General features: G+C 34.3%; 1 protein-coding gene across 1 annotated transcript in view; it reads left to right on the plus strand.

Moving 5' to 3' along the window:
* The window catches only part of LOC131158613 (uncharacterized), a 96,201-nt gene extending 84,617 nt beyond the window's left edge, over positions 1-11,584 (plus strand). Inside the window, exon 3 of the mRNA XM_058113478.1 lies at positions 11,360-11,584. Coding sequence (XP_057969461.1) covers positions 11,360-11,584 — 225 coding nt within the window. The remainder of the gene's footprint in view (positions 1-11,359) is intronic.
* Positions 11,585-21,150: the final 9,566 nt, after the last annotated feature.

Genomic DNA, 21,150 nt, shown 5'->3' on the forward strand with positions numbered 1-21,150 from the left:
CATATTCACCATTAAGCTTATAGTTCTTTTATTATTGATGTGCATTGATTATATTGTGTGTAGTGGTACATATCTGCTATGTAAGAAGCATTTTATGTGTATGCAAATTATAGTGTGAATTTGTTATATTCTAGGTGTGGGCCTGAAGAAGGGGACTAGCCCTGCTGAATAGTCTCAGATTGGCTTAGACCTAGTTAGGAAGGCCAGGTGCACCGTCATGGTATGGTGTATGTTGAGGTCAGCCCCATTAATTGACGAGGTCATAAATGGTGCGGCTAATTTACCGAGTTGTAAACTGTGCCGCTCCACTCGTTAAGTAAGCATTAGTGGAATCTTCAGGCTTGCAAGCTAAAGGTGGGGACGTAGGCAGTATTGGCCGAATCCCGATAACATATCATGTGTGCACTGTTTATATTTCTACAATTTACATTCCTGCATGTGTATGTTATAGTGTGAATGCTGCGTATGATTTAATTTTCACATTATAAATATCTGTGCATTTGGAAATTGCATAGACGGACCCTAGGTTGTGTATATACTGCTGCTGGATAGTTTAACCTAGGAGATAAATTTTTAAATTTCCAATTCACCCCCACTCTTAGGAATGCACCAAAGCCAATAACTGGTATCAGAGCCTTGTAGCATTAACTTAAATGTTTTTTCTAAAGATCGGGATGTCTCACATTGGTGTATCTCTATTCAGAGAGGGACGATCACCTTCTAGTCCTCCATGGCTTTGTGGTGTCGATTACACCACCTTGAAAATTAGAATGAGCATATTTATAAAATCAATGGATTGGATGGCCTAGCAGGTGGTTGTTAATGGGATTTTTATGCCTTTGGATGAAAATGATATTAGGTTAATGCATGGGAATTCATATGCCATGGACATGTTATATCTTGCATTAGATTCTAATATTTTTGTTGAGTTTGTGGCATGTCAGAGTCCAAAGGATATCTGGGATGAACTTGAAAGGAAATATGGAGTGTCCTAGGAGAATAAGACCACCACTCCGAAAGTGGTAAATAATAGGGCAATTGCATTAATAGACAGAGAGGTATATGTTCCTATCTCAGCCTCTATAGATGATTCTATTGTTGAATTCTATGATTTGTCAAATACTAAATCATCTGTTGAATTTCATGATAATTCTATTAATAATGCATGCAATGATACTTATAAAATTTTTTTTGATATATCTTATGATGAATCATCGATTGTTTCTGATGATGATACTGTATGCATTGATTCATATGATAGTTATAGAGATAAATCTTGTATTGAATCATGCAATGAGTTTTATGATGAAAGCATATCATTGAATAGACAACTAGAAAAGGGTTCATTTAAAATTCATAAGTTTCTAGTTAGAATGTCGTATCATAAAACTTTTCTTAAAAATCAAAACAAAAGGGTTGCTATACAATTGAGAGAATTAAAAGATTATCATGTTATTCTTGAGAAGAGAAAAATGAAGAAGATATTAAAAATTATCAACTTAGAAGAAGTAATGGATGATTATTCTAGAATAACACTCAAAATTAAAAATGAAAAGAATAATGATAATGAACCTTTAAGAATTAAAAGAAATAAATTTTTCAAAAAGAGTTCATGGTTAGTTCATTAGACCCATAATCATGCCATGTCAAGTAAAAATGGAAGAGGCTTGGATAAAAAGATGATATGGGAGATCGGATAAGCAAGCCTTGTAGGTCCTAAAGAAAAATGGATCTAAATTAATATTACATAATCATTTAATCCATCATTAGCTCCTAGGTTTAGGGGTAGTGATGACCAAAAAGCTAGGAAGTGGTCTTTACTTAATATGTCAAATCTTGGTATATGCATTCACTATATAATATTGTTTTAGTAAGAACCTTTAGAGAATCATGTCACTGTAGAAATACATGTAATATATCCAATCTGAACTTAATGCATATATATCATAATGATTGGTGAAAATGTGAAAACATTTGCAGTTTGCTAAAATGAAACCCGCTTCTGAATGGACAAGGCAATTAGGCCTAGTATATAATTCTAATTGCTTAACTCACGCACAAATATGAAAATCTTTAGTTAAGCACACATTGTCCATTGCACAAGCTTGTGGTTTAGGGAATCCATCTCACACTATATATCATTCAATCCTAAATCCATCCTTGAGCTTTATAGCCTTGAACAAGTAGAAGTCATCACTCTAGGTGTAAGCACTAGTTATTACAAATTCCTAATCCAATAAGTGCTTGTTATAAGATATCATTCCTTAATCAAACTTGTGGCATCCATTAAGGGATTTAAGTCTTTCACTGAACCATAGCCAAAATAAATTCCTATGTACTTAATTTGTAAAATCGTCAAAGGTTGGTTCACCATATCCTCCATAGAAATCTTTACCATACTACAATCACATCAGGTAGAGATTTTGTCTATTCCTTAGTTTGTATCCTTTCATATCTAAAGGTTACTTTCCATCCTCGAAAGAGCACCGTTCCATAAATACTAATATACTCCTAGTTGCTCATGGTCTAACTATTAGGACATATTAGCTAGCATGAATACATTTTGAATAATGTCCTACGTCTCCCAAATACTCTTATGAACTTAATAGAAATTTTACTGTTAAGAGTATTTATTCTTTACTTCGCCTCATAAGATCTCAAAATGTTAAGTCATATCTTTTAGAGCTTCATATCCTTAGAAATGAGTTGAATGGCTAAGTTGATCGCCTAGGTCTCAATCTAGAAGAAGAAACATATTTTAAAGGAAACCTATGCACAGTCACTTCAAAAGATGCTAGCAAGATGATTCAAACAATCTCAATAGTATGTTCTCAATAAGATGATTCAAAGCCATTCAAATTTGTGCCTCTCACACGTATTGAGATTCATAAGAAAAGAGATAAGATAGGCTTAGCTCACAGAAAAGATATTCATTGTGACTTTTTGGGCCGTGAAGCCTATAGTCAAAATGCAAAGTTTATATCATTGAATACCCTTAAGTCGCTTGGCTAAGAAACTTAAAGCATATGGTGTCATAAAATGAGTGGAGAACATAATTGAGGGGGAGCATTGCTCTTTCATGACTATAAAAATTAAATGCTCTCATTATCTTATAATTTCTATGCCCATATGCCTTTATGAATTACAACATTACACTGAACGCATAACTATTCTCAGCTCTTTACTATGCATATTCTTTGATGGATAGTTTATATTTCATAAATTATTGATATTTCATAAATTATTGATTACTACTGGATTGCATGCTTGAAAGCCTCCTGCATGGCAGATGCAGTGATATGTATTACATGTTGGTAATGGGTATAGGTTCTTATGTGCCTTGAACTGAGTTATAAATTTCTTATTTGAACTTATCAGGTACATGTTTTATCGAAAAATATTCGATTTACAGACAACATGTTGTAGAAATTTTGACAAGAATTTTCCCAAGTAAAACCTTGTACATGGATGATTATGATAAAATTAATATTAAAATATTTTTGAAAGGATGAGTAAAAACTGAATATATTAAATCCTATCATAATCATCGAATAGTCAGAGGAGGACTTCAACTCCATCCCTGCAGCATAAGAAACTTATATGCATCACTATGGTTATTGAATATTGAGCCTCTTCTAAAATCTCTGAACATTATATCCTGTGCTTGAAGCTTTATGATTTGATATGGAATGTTCTTGGGTTATGAACTCTATTGTATGCCTTAATACATATTCTCAGACGCATATGTAACCTATAGGGATGATTATGCTGGACGCATAGTAAAATGAATAAATCTTAATCCAATACACTCTTTTTAAAAGATTTAAATGTGAAGGCTTACACTGCATGGCATGTTAGATGAAATTAGTTTTTAACTAGTATAAGCAGTTTATCTCATCTAAGCAATAATTCAAATTGATAGGGGGAGCATCTAGAATTAAATTACTACCCTATTTTGCTCTCCCATATATTTAGCTTAGATCTATTATTAAATCAAGTGTGGCATGTGTTTGAATGAAATGCTTTATTGAAAATCTTAAGTTGAAATATGTTAATTTGCCACAGTCATTTGATTTTCCACGATGACCCCCAATATTTTTTTTAAACATTTCAAAAGGGGATATATATTTATTTACATATACTTTTTGGCAAGAACTAATTTCAAAACTAAATTCTTTTCCTTTTGCCTCATTATTATTCTATACATATATATTTTTTCAAATTGCATAACTGGTTTGGTAACTTCATATGAAAATGCATGCGAACTAGTTAGACTGTGTTTGTGTTCAAACCAACTATTTGCTATCATATGTCATGTTCTTTAAACTCATATCTTTCACGGGTCTTATGATATGTTTCAATTGCAATGGGTTGTGCATATTTATGGTCTAATTCTGTTTTCATGTCATTTAAATTTTTAAATGACCAGTTATACTGTTTGTGTGCTTAATTCCTATACTCCATGCTTTGTAAGAATGTTTGTGTTACTCATTTTTCCCTGCATGATTATTATATATCTTGACTATTGAAAGATTATACTTATGTATATTGATTATACTGGACTATTTGTGTTACTTATTTTAGATATTTGTAAATTTGAACTCAATCAGGTCATTTCTATACAGACATGTTTTTGGGAAATGCTCCAGTTTCAAAAGGCATGCTGCCGAATTTTCTTAAAGTTTTCTCAAACCATATCTTGTATATGAATGATATTTTCCTCCTTTTTTCCTATGTACTTAAATATTTATCTAGGCCCTTTTTTCTGTTGCTAAAAGGGGGAGAAGTAGGCAAGTATTTGTCATCATAAAAAAAGGGGATATTGTTGACCCCATCGGTTATATACCCTGTTTTGATTATGACAAATACTCAGATATTTAATGTCTATTGAGTTGATGTGTAGGTTTATCTTGGCAATATCATATTATGGCACTCAGAGACCTGAATGAAAATGAAGACCCGAAATGTTTTTTTAATGATTGTAATCTATATTTCATTCTGTCAGGTCTGTAATAATAATTATCCAAGGCCTGTAATAATCTATATATCATATATATGGGACTATAAGCTCAAGACCTTAGAAAGACCTTAGGAATCAACCTTCAGTTGAGCGACACCAGGCTTTTGGGACTAAAAATCAAAGATCTTAGAAAGACCCTTGGCCATTGCACAAACACTTAAGATAGTCCCCAATATCACATATATTATCAGGGGAATAAACTGAATTATGTTTGGACTTAAAAGGTAAAAATCAAAAGGCATTCGAGTGACCGAACGTGGTAGTTCAAAAGGGTCTCGGTTGACCGAACCGTGGACAGGTCAAAATGTTGACTTGTGTTCGACAAACCGAACAAAAAATGAACGTATCTTCCAAGGGCGACCGAACCTGTGTCAGGTACTTTCCCACCAACTCGGAACGTTTACGTTCAAAATATCCTCGAGTGACCAAACTTATGAGTTCGGCAAACCAAACTTCAGATCGGGCTCCCAAAACGCGGACAAAATGGGAATCGCCTTGGTTCAGTAAACCAAGCCTATACTCAGGCACCTGAACCTTGAAAATAACTTTTCAAGTTGTATCTATTGGGGCGACCGAACTGAGGTTCAGGCACCTGAAAACTCTCGGGTTGTTTTATTTTTACCGAGACTAAAAGGGGTAAATAGGGTTAATTTCCTTAATGGTTTTTAAAATTAAATTAATAATACCCTATATGTCCCTAATAGTCATAATTTACACCTTGTCTATATATAGTGCTTCATTTGCAAAGATTAAGGGGAGATTAGGAAATTGATTATCTCAAAAACTCTCTGAAATTTTCCATGCATATATTATACATAATACTTGAAAATACTCTCCTACTCCACATTCCTTGATCATTTAAGTCTAGTAAGAGTATTTAGATTGTTTGTGCTTCATTCTAAAAATTCCACAACTTTTATTTGAAATTTATATTACTTGATTTTTTTCTTAAGAGTAAGGCTAGAGATTTTCCCACTAATTTGAATAAATAAATCTTGTGTGGGAAAACTCATAGGCTTTGGGTTCTTTGCATTGTTATTGCAAGATACCTTAAGCATTATTTTTGGCGTGCAAAAATATTTTACAAAGCTTGATTTCAAAAAACTCTTGTGCTTGCTATATTTGAGAAAATCGTTTAGAGATTGTTTGAATATTATTGCTAGCATCTTTGAAACATTAATATGATATTGAGATTTGATATACTTGGTTTTCAAAGAATAGCTTGTTTGAACACTCTTGTGTATATTTGAGGTTATACATTATACTGAGTGTAGCTCGCACATATACACCATTGAGCTTATAGTTCTTATATTATTGATGTGCATTGAGTATATACTATGTGTAGTGGTACATATCTGCTTAGTGTAAGAAGCATTTTACGTGTACACAAATTATAGTGTGAATTTGTTGTATTCCAGGCATGGGCCTGAAGAGGGGGACTAGCCCTCTTGAATGGTCTCAAATTGGCTTAGACCTAGTTAGGAAAGTTAGGTGCGCCGTCCCGGTAAGGTGTAGGTTGACGTCAGCCCTGTTAATTGACCTAGTTGTAAATGGTGCCGCTCCACCCGTTAAGTGAGCATTAGTGGAATCTTCGGGCTTGCGAGCTAGAGGTGAGGATGTAGGCAGTATTGGTCAAACCCTGATAACATATCGTGTGTGCACTATTTATATTTATGCAATTTATATTCTTGCATGTGTATGTTATAGTGTGAATGCTGCGTATGATTTAATTTTCACATTATATTTATCTGCGCATTTTGAAATTGCATAGATGGATTGGTTGCAGTAGTTCATGCACTGATAATTTGGAGACTTTATTTGTACGAAAAAACATGTGAAATATTTTCAGATCATAAAAGTTTAAAGTACTTATTCATATAAAACGAGTTGAACATGCAGCAAAAAAGATGGTTAGAGCTCATCAAGGATTATGATTTTACCATCGGCTACCATCTAGGTAAAGCTAATGTAGTGGCTGATGCTTTGATTTGAAAATCGGGGGAAGTAGCATAGTTAGCAGTGGAAATTCAACACCCAATCCTAATGGACTTGGAGAGGCTTGGAGTGGAGTTAGTAGAAAGTGATCATTAGACATTCATTACCAACATGGTGGTGCAGCCTACGCTATATGAAAAGATTAAAGCAGCCAAGAAGAATGACGTAGAGTTGACGGAGTTGAGAGAGAAGGTGCAGGATGGATAGGGGGAGGAGTTTAGTATATCAGATGATGGAGATCTATGGTTCTGTACCAGATTGTGCGTGCTTGCAGATGAGGATATTAGAAAGATGATCCTTCAGGAGGCTCACAAGTCCCTGTACATGGTATATCCAGGTAGTACTAAAATATATAGGGACATGCGAGAGTATTTCTGGTGGAGCGGTATGAAGAGAGAGATTGCCAAATTTGTACAACAGTGTTTGACGTGCCAGCAGAAAAAGACTGAGCACCAGAGGCCAGCAGGCCAGCTACAACCACTTTACATCCCGAAATGGAAATGGGATCACATTTCTATGGACTTTATGATGGGTTTACCGCCAGTACAACAGGGGTAGAGTTCTACTTGGGTGGTCGTTGATCGACTGATGAAGATCGCTCACTTTATCCCTATTAGAATTAACTACATGGACAGAATGACAGAGATATATATTCAAGAGATAGTGCGATGACATGGTGTGCCAGTGTTTGTAGTATCAGACTGGGACCCACATTTCACGTCATGATTTTGGAGAGGTTTGTAGGAGGCTCTGGGGTCTCAGTTATCATTCAGCACGACATTTCATCCTCAGACGGATGGGAAGTCAGCGAGGATGATTAAGATATTAGAGGATATGGTATGGGCATATGTGCTGGATTTTGGGGGTATTTGGACCCAGTATCTGCTGCTAGTAGAGGTTGCATACAATTACAGCTATCAGACCAGCATCGGCATGGCACCCTACGAGGCACTATATGGTAGGATATGTCACTCTCCTTTATATTGGGATGAGGTGGGTGAGAGGTGAGTTTTAGGACTAGAAATAATGCAGTAGACATACGATAATGTCCTGTAGAGCAATCATGTGGTGGAAGAAGCTTCATGGGAGCTTAAGGAAGAAATATGATAGAAATAATCGCATCTATTTAGTGGGGATCAGCAGTAATTAGGAAAAGATACAGGTAAGTATGTTAAGTTTCTTTTGTGTAAGGTAGTTAGTACATGTAATAATTCTCTGTTAGTAGATAGTGTATTAGTTTTGGGGGAATTTTTCTTTTATGTATATCATGTAATCTCCCAGAACCCTGAATGTAACCACGGTATTCCTTCGCCACAAGTGAAGGTAAGTAATAAAATAAGTATTCCATTTTCCTCAAAGGATGGTGTTCAATACAGAAAGTAAATTTTGAGGACAAAATTTTATAAGGAGGAGAGAATGTAGAGACTCGAAGAATTATAATAATTAAATAATAAAAGGAAGAAGAGAAAAGGAATTTTAAAAAGGGGTTTTAGGAAGGTCTCGTCGACGAGTGTGGGGTGCTCGTCGACAAATAAGCCTCTTGGGCTTGTCGACGTGGACGCATGTCTCATCAACGAGACATTATTGAGAGGGCAGATTCATGGCTTGAAACTTGTCGACGAGGAGCAAGTGTTTGTTAAGGAACCCCCTTCATGGACTCGTCGACGAGGTGACGTGTCTCATCAACAAATCTGTGTTTTATAAATATGTCAAATTCAGGTTTCAGTGAAGGAATTGCATGCAAGGTTCTCTCTCTCACTCTCTCTAAAATGTCTCCCCCTTATTCTCTATAGATTTTTGGCTTCATCCTTCACCGGTTCAACGATCGGAAGCCGCCACGCTACTCTTGGGAAGATTCTCATCAAGTTTGCTATGGTAGTTCGTTGGTTAGGCCAACTTGGGTACCATCCCAAAATCTGGGAAAGTTGGGTATTTTAAGTTTTATAAGGTATTTGGTGTTTCTAGACTGAGGAGAATGTTTTAGATAGAATAATACTGAAGTTTAGTTGGGAAAAATGCAATTTCAGGGTGTTGAGCTGGGGAGCGCGCGAGTGTAGGTTTAGAATATTTTGTGGGCTTCTTAGTAAGTCAGGTAAGGGGATAAATTAAGTCAGTATTTTTTATGAAATTATTATGAATTAAACAACATTTATTTTCAGGAAAATATGTATGGTATAGAATTATGTTTGGGATTACTGTTGTTGAACAGGGAAATGATTTTAACACATTTGATATGGAAACATGATTTCAGGATAAATTATGAGTTTATAAGGCTATGAACATTTGTGTGGCATGAGTATAATATTTTTCATGAAATTTATGTTATATTGAAATATTATGATTTTCCCAAGATAAGCATGTTATAGCAGTTTTCAGGAAAATCATAAAAATAATACAAAAACTATGGTTTAAGGATATTATGATAACAAGTGCAAGATTTTCATGTACAAGTACGTCATGTTATGTCGGTGCTGGTATTATGATTTTTACATTATGATATAACAACATAAAATGCTATAATTATGCATGTTATGTAGAGTTTCAAGAAAATATTATCATGTTATGTTTTATGCTGATATATGAAATTGTTATGTTCAATATCGTGAAATGTATTATATGTTATCACAACCCGGATAGCTTAGTTTAGTTTCACAAAATACGGTACCGTAGCTGTATGTTCACGTTTACATTTATGTTAGTGCCACCACACATCTTATGTAGAGTGTGGGAGATGGCAGTCGATGTGGTTTCATAGGAATGTCATAGTTCCCCTAGTAGTCCATCACAGGTGGAACAGGCCCATCGTACTTACACTGTAACCAATATTGACTTAGCATGGTCAGCCAACTATTGCTAGGTCCATCCTTCAGACCGCACAACCCTGTCATGTGGGGGGTAAGACATGATGATAGCTAACTATCTATCTATCTTGGGTAATAATTTAAGTATGATATGTTTATATAAGATGATTTTCCACTACAAGAATTTAGTATGTTAAACTATGTTATGTTAAATCATGTTTTATTCAATAATGATACAACTATTTATCCCTGATATGAATTATGTACTGATTATATATATATATATATCATGAAAACAATACTCATGTTGCCACACACTGATATTAATTTGTCTCCCTTACTGAGAGGTGTCTCAACCTAGCATTACAAACATTTTATGAAATCCAGGTAGGTGGGCGGATAGAGCCCCACAACAGTAGAAGTGGATTGAGCTACCCTATCTGTAGGGTAAGTGGGTAAGCTAGGGTCAGATGGATTTTTGGATTGAGACCCTAGGAACACTTTTTGGTCTTTTATGGATGACTATATATATATATATATATATATATATAACTGATTTAGTAGAACTCTGGTATGATTTTTGATGTTTTATGGCATGTATGTGATTTTATTTTTTCCGCTGCTTAGGTGTCAGAGTTGTATGACAGGTATATCACTGGTACCCATGGGTTCAGGTTGATTATGACCTTAGAAGTTTAGCAGGTTATTCAGATTATTATAAATGTTATTATGTGAAAAAAAATGGTAAAACAAGATACATCGTTATCGTTCTACTCTCTGTTCTACGGACCCGATTTTATGTAAGGTGATCGACACCACCTTCTTCGATTCTGAATTTCCTGAAATATTGCCTATGTTTAGGAATATCGGTTGGAAATATTTTGTCGTTTATCAAGCCAAAGGAATGTACCCCATCCTAGTCAAAATTTTTTATGCCAACATGATCCATGATGAAAATGTTCTAAATACTAAAGTTAGAAGCAAGAAAATTGTTTTGACTCCTTAAATCCTAGCTCCCATTTTGCATATCACCCTGGGTGAATTTGAATGTCTTGCCTTTGCTCAAACTTGGATTCCAAAGCAAGGCTTCACACTCGAGGAGTTTTTTCCTCTAATTATAGTAAACGAACCCATATATTTTGGCCATCCACCTATGTACAAACAACTGAACCTTCAGGCCCAATTATTTCATAAAATCATCTCCAACAAAATCCTATCAAAAGCCAGCTCATATGATCATCTTTTCTATGTCGATTGCTTTGTTTTATGGTGTTTACTAAAGGGGAAAAAGCTTGATCTTTCTAGCCTCATTTTGAAATGGATGTGGGCCAAGTTGGAAGCCACTCGTGTAACTCTTCCTTATGGAGGTGTGTTGAACCTTATTTTTTTTAGCTTGATATTACCACACCTTCTGAGTTGTTCATTAAACATACTCGATATGACCTCTTCACCTCTTGCTGATATGCCTTCTTGATTCATTCCCTTTCATCATGAATTCTCTACCTTCAGCAGAGACATGAGATTAGAACTTTAATCCATTCAGGAGGATGTATCTTCACTTCACACTACCTGTTCTTCACTTGATCAGCGCCTCACTCGTATTGAGAAGTATCATGATAGCTCATCTCGTTGTGTTGATACTATGGACACTAGTTCTACTCCTTCGAGTGATAATGAAGAATCTGAGGAAGGCAGTGAGGAAGGTGATGAAGAGGAAGGTGACGAAGAAGAAGCTAAAGAGGAAGATGATGATGATGCTGATAACTGATCACTTTGAGTTGTGTCTTTGTATTAGCTTTGTTTTATATTGCCTTGTTTGTTTTTGCTTTCAATTTGGCTTGTAATTCCATTACCTATGCTTTTGTGTAATATGAGTTTGCTCTTAATATGCTAAGACTCTTTGTGCATATGTCCCTCAATTCTCTTTGAATGACATAAAAGGGGGAGAGATATTTTGGAAAGCAAAAATGAGATAATAGTGCAAAAATGAGACAACAATATATTTAGAAAGCAACCATGAAAAATGAGTTTATAGCAAATATGTAAAACATATAAATCTTGACATATAGCATGGGGTAGCTAAAATGAGCATGAGAACTTAATAATTCAATATATGATGACATGGCTATAATGCAACTTTTGATTGTGACTTATTTTTACACATACTTGAAATTATCATTTTTCATATTTGGTTGAAAAGCATGCTTATTGTAAAGGGGAGCCTTTTCAAAGGTTTTCTCATCTTTACTTCTTAGTTTTCATCATAAAAAAGGAGGAGATTGTTGACCTAACATGGCTTTTGAATCTCATTTTGATGATAACAAATGAAGGTTGATTTAACAAATTTTGTTAAGTGATGATGTTTCATGAATGCTTAATTGACAAAGTTCTAAAGATCAAAATAAATGCAAGTTCAAGATCACTAAGTACTACAAAGCCACACTCATCTTCAAAGTGATCTAAAGGAAGCTCATATGGATCCAAAATGATATAAGCATGTGGAAACCTAAAGTTGACTCAAACTCAAAGTCTAAGAGGATTCAAAGTAAAGACACATATGAAGACTTCAAAGCTTAGATTTTTTAGGGCTTTAGGTTGAATCAAGGTATATACTTGTTGACTTTGGTGTATTCCAAGAGGGGGGGGGGGGTGAATTGGGTATTTAAAATTTATTCCTAGGTATATCCAAATCAGCAGTAGTAATACTCAACCTAGGGTCTGTCTATTTACACATAAACCCAAACGTGTAGATAAACGGAAGATACGAAAATAAAATTATGCGCAACATTCATAATACAAGTGCAGTAAATAAATTTTGGAAATGTAAAGTGCACACACGATATGTTATCGAGGTTCGGCCAGTACTGTCTATGTCCCCGCCTTGAGCTCACAAGAAAGAGGGTTTCCATTATAGCTCACCTAATGGGTGGAGCGGCACCGTTTACAACCAGTTCAATTAACGAAGCTAAACTCAACCTACAACTACACCTTACCAGGATGGTGCACCTAACTTTTCTAACCGGATCAAAACCAATCCGGGACTTTTACTAAGACAAGTCTCCCTCTTCAGGCCTACGCCTGGAATACAATCAATTAGCTCAAATTTGGCATACAAATAAAATGCTTATACACAAGTAGATATGTACCAATATGCACAAGCAATAACTAACGCACATCAACAATAAAAGAACTATAAGCTCCGTGCAAATACGTGTGTAATAACACTCAAGTTAATGTAACTAAGCAATTAAGTGCAAGAGTATATTATCAATCTATTTTTGAAACAATATATATAAATATACCTCAATCACAAATAGGGTTTCAAAGATTTCCAATAGAATGATCAAATATCTCAAAAATGTTTTTCGAAAATATTAACCATAAGAGATATTTACAAAAACAAGCTTGTCAAAAATATTTTTCTTCACAATACAAGACAAGCTATTGAGTCTTGCAATGAGAGTGCAAAGACTCACAAGCTTAAGAAGGTTTCCGCACAAATGAATTTATGAATTAAATTACCAGGGAAGACCTCTAAGTGTACTCTCACTAAAATCAAAAATCAATATACTTATATGAGAGTATAAGCACGTAGGAACTATATGGAATAACTCAAGATACTCTCACCAAGGTTGATTATTCAAAGGAATTAAAAGGGTGGAATATATTGGTTTGTATGCTCAGGGAATTTTAGAGAGAAAAACAAATTTAATCTTATCTCTAATCTCTCACTAATTTTTTCAAATGAAGGTATATATATAGCCTTCAACAAAAACATGACCCTTAGGACACAAAGGGTATTCTTAAGTTTGTTTAATGAATCTTAAAATAAATTTACCCTTAATTAATCCCAGTTACCTGTGGTGAAAATTGAGCAACCTGAGAGTTTCGGTCACCCGGACCATAGGTTTAGTCTCCCAAACATACATAGGTGAAAAAGTTAATTTTCATGTTCGGGTGCCCGTGGAAAAGGTCAGTTTGTTGAACCAAGGTGATTTTCCAAAATTTCGCAATTTAGTCGCCCAGTATCAAGTTTGGTCTAGAAAATTTGAACATTCAGTAACCTGAGGCAGTTTTGAACGTAAATGTTTAGGATGCCAAGTTGGTGAAAAGGTAAGCATGCGAGTTCGGTTGATCGAGGATGGTGAAGTCCTTTTTGGTTCGATCACTGGGAGTTAGGTCAACTATTTGACCTTTCAATGGTTTGGTCAATTGAGGCATTTTCAACACACACAGTTTGGTCACCCGAAGCCCTTTCACACTTAAGATTTGGTCCTGATTTTTTAACAAAAGTTATGTGCACGGACCTAGGGTCAATTTAAGGTCTAGGATTTTATATTTAGCCTAAACACCTGGTGTTGAAGTTTTTCCTATGGTCATTTGATTAACCTACAGTCTGTCTACAGCATTACTGAGCTTACTGGTTCTACATACATGATGCACATCAATAATTACAGACCATTCCTACTTTACTATTACATACCCGAATTAAATATAAATTACAATAAAGGACTATTTTGGGTCTTTATTCTTCAAGTCACCTCATGCCATCATATGATCTTACTAATATGAACTTACACACAAACTTGACAGACATGAAATACTAGAGTACTTGTCATAATCAAAATAGGGTAACCTATAAGGTCAACAATCTCCCCCTTTGGGATGATGACAAATACCATATGCAAAAGTGGGTACAACCAAGAAAGGCTCCCCCTGAAACTATGCATAAGGGAAATGTAAAGATTTTAAAAGTTCAACCATTTTCCCAAGATACCCAATTTTTCCTAAGTTCTCCCCCTTTTGGCAATAGCAAAAAGGGCATGTAAAATATAACTGGATTTTGAAAAAAATATAGCAATTAAGCACACAAACAATATAACTAGTCATTCAAATTTAAAATGACATAATAAACATGATTATACCAGAATTATCCACAAACCATAGTAATTTAGGTCATATCATAAGATCCGTAAAAGATTTGATTGTAAAACATACGTCATATGATAACACGTAGAAGGTTTGAGCATAAAACAGTCTAACTAGTTCACATGCATTTACATGTGAAGTTATCAAACGAGTTCTGTAATTTAAAAATATATGTATATAATAATAATAAGGCAAGAGATAAATAGTTTAGTTTTGAAAATAGTTCTTGTCATAAAGCAGGAAAAATATTCCCCATTGATATTTACAAAAAGTTCTTGGGGTGCTTGCTGAAAAAGAGATTGCAATTTAAGCCAAGCAAGTAACATTTTTCTGGTTTGCTAATTAAGCACGTACTAAAATATAACCAAAAAACCACAACCATAATGATCCTAAGTATTTAACAATCACATATAATATCATATGGCAAAAAAACAAATGAAGACTATATGGCAAGTATTATATTTTTTGCTTACGGTACTCAATAGTAACATAATAATCAAGCACATGCCACAGTAATTTCAAAACACATCTATGCCTAAAATATTGATGAGCATAACAAGATAAGAGTTTAGTTTAAGATGCTCACCCTTTCAAATTGAATCCAAGCTTAGGTGAGATAAATTTCTTATACTTAATGAGGATTAATTTCATTAAGTATGCCAAGTAGTATAAGCAATCATTTTTTAAGTCTTTTAAAACGAATATACTAGATTAAGATTTATTCATTTTACCATTTGACCAGTACAATCATCCCTATAGGTCACAGATGCAACAGAAAATATATATTAAGGCATGAAATAAAGCACATAATCGAGAACAATCCATATCAAAACATAGAGCTTTAAAAGCGGGATATGATGTTCAAGGTTCTTAGAAGAGCCTCAATATTCAAAAAGTAAAGCATGATGCATATGAGTTCTTTATACTCTTTTTCTAGGGATGGAGCTGAACTCCTCTAACCATTCGATGATTATTCTAGGATGAAAGTTAACATTAAATTATTTTCACTCATCATTTCAAAAATGTTATATAATTTATTTCAACATAATCATCTTTGTACAAGGTTTTACATTGTGAAAAAATCTACCAAAGTTTTTGCGGCATGTTGTATATAAATTGGACATTTTTCCATAAAATCTGTACTTGATAGGTTCAAATAAGTAATTTATAATTCAGTTCAAGGCACATGAGAACCTATATCCACTACCAGCATGCAATACACATCACTGCATCTGCCATGCATGAGGCTTCAATACAAGCATGCAACCCAGTAGTAATCAATAGTTCAAGAAAAATAAACTATCCATCCAAAATATTTAACTAATCAGTATGCTATGGATAGCAATGTGCAAATCAGCTCCACATAAAGGCATATGAGCATATAGTATGATATTAGATCAAGGGAACTTTTCAATTTATAACAATAGAAGATAAATGCTCCCCCTGAGTTATGCACTCAACTCATTTAATGCCTTTTTCATTTTCTAGTTCTTTAGCCAAAATTTATAAGATTTTCGAGGATTTAAGCTTGGCTTTGAATGTATAGGCTTTAACGGACCAAAAAGTCACAATCAATATTCTTTCAATGTGCAAAGCCTATATAGCCTCTTTTCTTGTGAATCTCAATTTGTGAGAGGCACAAGGTTAGATGGCTTTAACTTTAATTGCATGTGCATAGGTCTCATTGAATTTTCATTTCATCATCTAGATTTGAAACCTAGTGCAACCTTGTTACCATTCAACTTGTTCTAAAGAAATGAAGCTCTAAGATGACTTGATTGTTAAATTGAGAGCTTCTAACAAGAATTTGGATTAATAATCTTGAAAGATAGATCATTATAGAGTTTAGAAGAGTGTTCACTATGAATGGACATGATTCAACATATTTTTGTGGAAGTGAATATGTCCAACTGCTTAGGCAAAGAGCATTATGAAATATATGATCTTTCTTGAACAATGCTCTTTGGTGATTCGAGAGTATCCTTAAGATATGATTATGATTTGGAACATGAATACAAACCAAGGAATAGGAGAAACCTTACCGAATATGATCGTGGTTTGGTAAAGATTTCCTATAGAGGATATAGTGAACCAAGATTAGAATATTTTTATATTTTAAGCTCAAAGGAAACATTTTGATTCCCTTACTGATTACCTAAAACTTTGATTACGAGGGATGTCTTTTAAACAAGCACTTGTATAATAGGCATTTGTGATCATTAGTGCTTAAGCGTAGAGTGATGACTACACATTTTATTAGGCTTTCAAGATGAGTTTAGGACAAGATGTTTAACTAGAAGGATTCATTTGCTAAAGCTCAAATTTGTGCAATGGACGGAGTATGCTTAACTTTAAATGATCATATTTAAGCATAAGTTAAGCAATTTGACTTATTTACCAAGAAAATAATGCTTTGTTCACTTGGAAGTGGATTTTATTCAATTATGTTATAGCCAATGTTTTCATATTTTATCCAATCATTGTGATATTTATTCGTGTCAAGTTTAGATTGGATATTTTATTTGAAATTTCGTAATGGCTAGATTTTCTAAAGATCTTAGTGTATAATGTTAGTGTATAATGAATGTGCATACTAAGATTTGACATTTTAAGCAAAGGCCACTTCCTAGCTTTTTGGTCATCACTACCGCTAAACCTAGGAACTAAGGTTGGATTAAATGATTATGTGATTCCAAATGGAATCCATTTTTCTTTAGGTCCTATGAGTCTTGCTTTTCCGATCACCCATATCATTCTTTTATCCGAACCTCTTCCATTTTTACATGACGTGGCATGATTATGGGTATGATGAACAAACCATGAACCTTTTTTGAAAATATTTTTCATTTTAATTGCAAAGGGTCTGTTAAGATTATTCTTTTCATTTATAGCTTTGATTATAACTTTAGGATAATTATTTATTTCTTCCTATAAGCAGATGATCTTCAAAATCTTCTCAATTTTTTCTTTTCAAGCATAGCCTAATAATATTTTAATTCGTCTAATTGCTTTGCTATCCTTTTATTCTCACTTTTCAGAAATGATTTCTTCTTAGATAACTTAACTAGAAATATATTCATTTTCAATAAGGTCTTTTCGAGTTTTTCATATGACAGCACGTTTTCATTATTCGATTCAGCACATGATTCAACAAAAGAATTAACACAATAATTTTCACATGAATCATTGCATGCAACAACAACAATATTTTCATAAAGTTTGTCAGATGATTCAACACACAATTTATTGCAATAGTCAACATAAGAATCATCAACTACATAACAAACTGAAATAGGAGGTGAGTCATATACCTCCTCATTGATTACTAGCTCATGATTCGCCACTACTTGATCAATTAAACTTGGTACTTCTGAAGTGACGATCTCCCTCTCTTGGGATTCTCCATATTTCTTTTTGAGTTCAACCCAGATTTCCCATGCACTCTTACGTACCACAATATCAACAAAAATATTAGAATCTAATGCAAGATATAACATATCCATGGCATATGAATTCGCATGCATTAACCTAATGTCATTTTCATCCAAGGGTATATGAATTCCATTAACAATCACCCGCGAGGCCATCCAATCCATTGATTTTATAAATACGCTCATTCTAATTTTCCAGGTGGTGTCATTGACACCACAAAATAATGGAGGGCTAGTAGGTGACTGTCCCTCTTCGAATGGGGAAACACCAATGTGAGCCATTTCGATCTTTAGTGAAAATGTTTAAGTCAATGTCATGAGGCTCTGATACCAATTGTTGACTTTGGTGTATTCCCAAGAGGGGGGGTGAATTGGGTATTTGAAATTTATTCCTAAGTATATCCAAATCAGCAGTAGTAATACTCAACCTAGTGTCTGTCTATATACACATAAACCCAAATGTGCAGATAAATGTAAGATGCGGAAATAAAATCATGTGCAACATTAAAAAATAGGTGCACTAAATAAATTACAGAAATCTAAAGTGCAGACACGATCTGTTATCAGGGTTCGGCCAATATTGCCTAAGTCCCCACCTTGAGCTCACAAGCAAAAGGTTTTCCACTACGACTTACTTAACGGGTGGAGCGACACTGTTTACAACCAGGTCAATTAATGGGGCTGATCTCAACCTACAACTACACCTTACCAAGATGGTGCACCTAGCTTTTCCTAACAGGGTCAAAGCCACTTCAGGACTTTTACTAGGGCAAGTCTCCCTCTTCAAGTCCACGCCTGGAATACAATTAATCAGCTCAAATTTGGCATACAAATAAAATGCTTCTACCCAAGCAGATATGTACCAAAACGCACAAAAAATAACTAATGCACATCAACAATATAAGAACTATAAGCTCCGTGCAAGTACATGTGTAATAACACTCCAGTTAATGTCACTAAGCAATCAAGTGCAAGAATGTATTATCAATCGATCTTTGAAACAATATATGTAAATATACCTCAATCAAAAGTAGGATTTCAAAGTTTTCCAATAGAATGATCAAATATCTCAAAAATGCTTGTACACAAGCAGATACATACCAATACGCACAGAAAATAACTAATGCACATCAACAATATAAGAACTATAAGCTCTGTGCAAATACGTGTGTAATAACACTCAAGTTAATGTCATTAAACAATCAAGTGCAAGAGTGTATTATCAATCGATCTTTGAAACAATATATATAAATATACGCCAACCGAAAATAGGGTTTCAAAGGTTTCCAATAGAATGATCAAATATCTCAAAAAAAGTTTTCGAAAATATTAAGCATATGAGATATTTGTAAAAACAAGCTTGTCAAAAATATTTTTCTTCATAGCACAAGACAAGCTTTTGAGTCTTGCAATGAGAGTGCAAAGACTCACAAGCTTAAGAAGGTTTCCCTAAAAAAGAATTTATGAATTAAATTACCGGGGAAGACCTCTAGGTGTACTCTCACTAAAATCAAAAATCAATATACTTATATAAGAGTATAAGCACGTAGGAACTATATGGAATAACTCAAGATACTCTCACCAAGGTTGATTATTCAAAGGAATTAAAAGGGTGGAATATATAGGCTTGTATGCTCAGGGAATTTTAGAGAGAAAAAAAAGTTTAATCTTATCTCTAATCTCTCACTAATTTTTGCAAATGAAGGTATATATATAGCCTTCAACAAAAACATGACTGTTAGGACACAAAGGGTATTCTTAAATTTGTTTAATGAATTTTAAAATCAATTTACCCTTAATTAATCCCAATAACCCATTGTAAAAATTGAGCCACCCGAGAGTTTCGGTTACCTGGAACTTAGGTTCGGTCGCCTAAACAGACACAGGTTAAAACGTTGTTTTTCACATTTGGGTGCCCGAGGAAAGGGTTAGTTCATTAAACCAAGGTTATTTTCCAAAAATCTGTAATTTTGTGGCTCGATATTCGGTAGCCCAAGGTTGTTTTGACCGTGAAAGTTTGCGCTGCTGAGTTCGTGGAAAGGTAAGCGTACGAGTTCGGTTGGCCGAGGACGACGAAGTTCTATTTGGTTCGGTCGTCTGAAGTCAAGTCAACTATTTGACCTTTTAACGGTTTGGTCGACTGAGGCTTTTTCAATGCACATAGTTTGGTCGACCGAAACCCTTTCACATTTAAGATTTGGTCCTAATTTTTTAGCAAAAGTTACGTGCAGGGACCTAGGGTCAATTTAATGTTTAGGCTTTTTAATTTAGCCTAAACACCTAGCGTCGAAGTTTTTCCTACGGTCATTTGATTAACCTACGGTTTGTCTATGGCATCACTGAGCTTAAAATCCTACATGCATGATGCAAATCAATAATTACAAATTGTTCCTAAAATATTATAGAGCCGAATTGAATATAAATTACAATAAAGGACTATTTTGGGTCTTTATTCTTCAAGTCACCTTATGCCATTATATGATCTTGCTAATATGAACTCGCACCCAAACTTGACAAACATTAAATACTAGAGTATTTGTTATAATCAAAACAAGGTATGACCTATAAGGTTAACAGTACTTCAAACTGAATATCTTGTGAAAGTGGTTTGACGCCCATTAGGGGTTATCTTGGATGTAGAGACCTTATTTTAAATCCACGAAAAATGTTTTTATAAGTAACAATGTAAGAGGGCCAAGTAGTTTTGAAAACTGAACTGAAAAATAGAAAATATAACTATTTAGGTGACTGAAGAATAAGCTCAAGTCCCTGAAGATTTTCCTAAAAAATTTCTAAAGAGGCAGTGTAGGCTCAGGTGACCGACCCTTGTCACCTCAGGACCCTGTTTTCAATTGAAAAATACACAATTTTAAGGAACTTCAAGCCACTAATCCCGAGACTTTAGGCACTTAAACATTGTTAATGACTATATTTTTTAAAAGTTTTAAAATTTAAATGCAAGTTTCTTGTGCCC

This window comes from Malania oleifera, chromosome 6, assembly GCF_029873635.1.
Source record: "Malania oleifera isolate guangnan ecotype guangnan chromosome 6, ASM2987363v1, whole genome shotgun sequence".
Lineage (NCBI taxonomy): Eukaryota > Viridiplantae > Streptophyta > Magnoliopsida > Santalales > Ximeniaceae > Malania > Malania oleifera.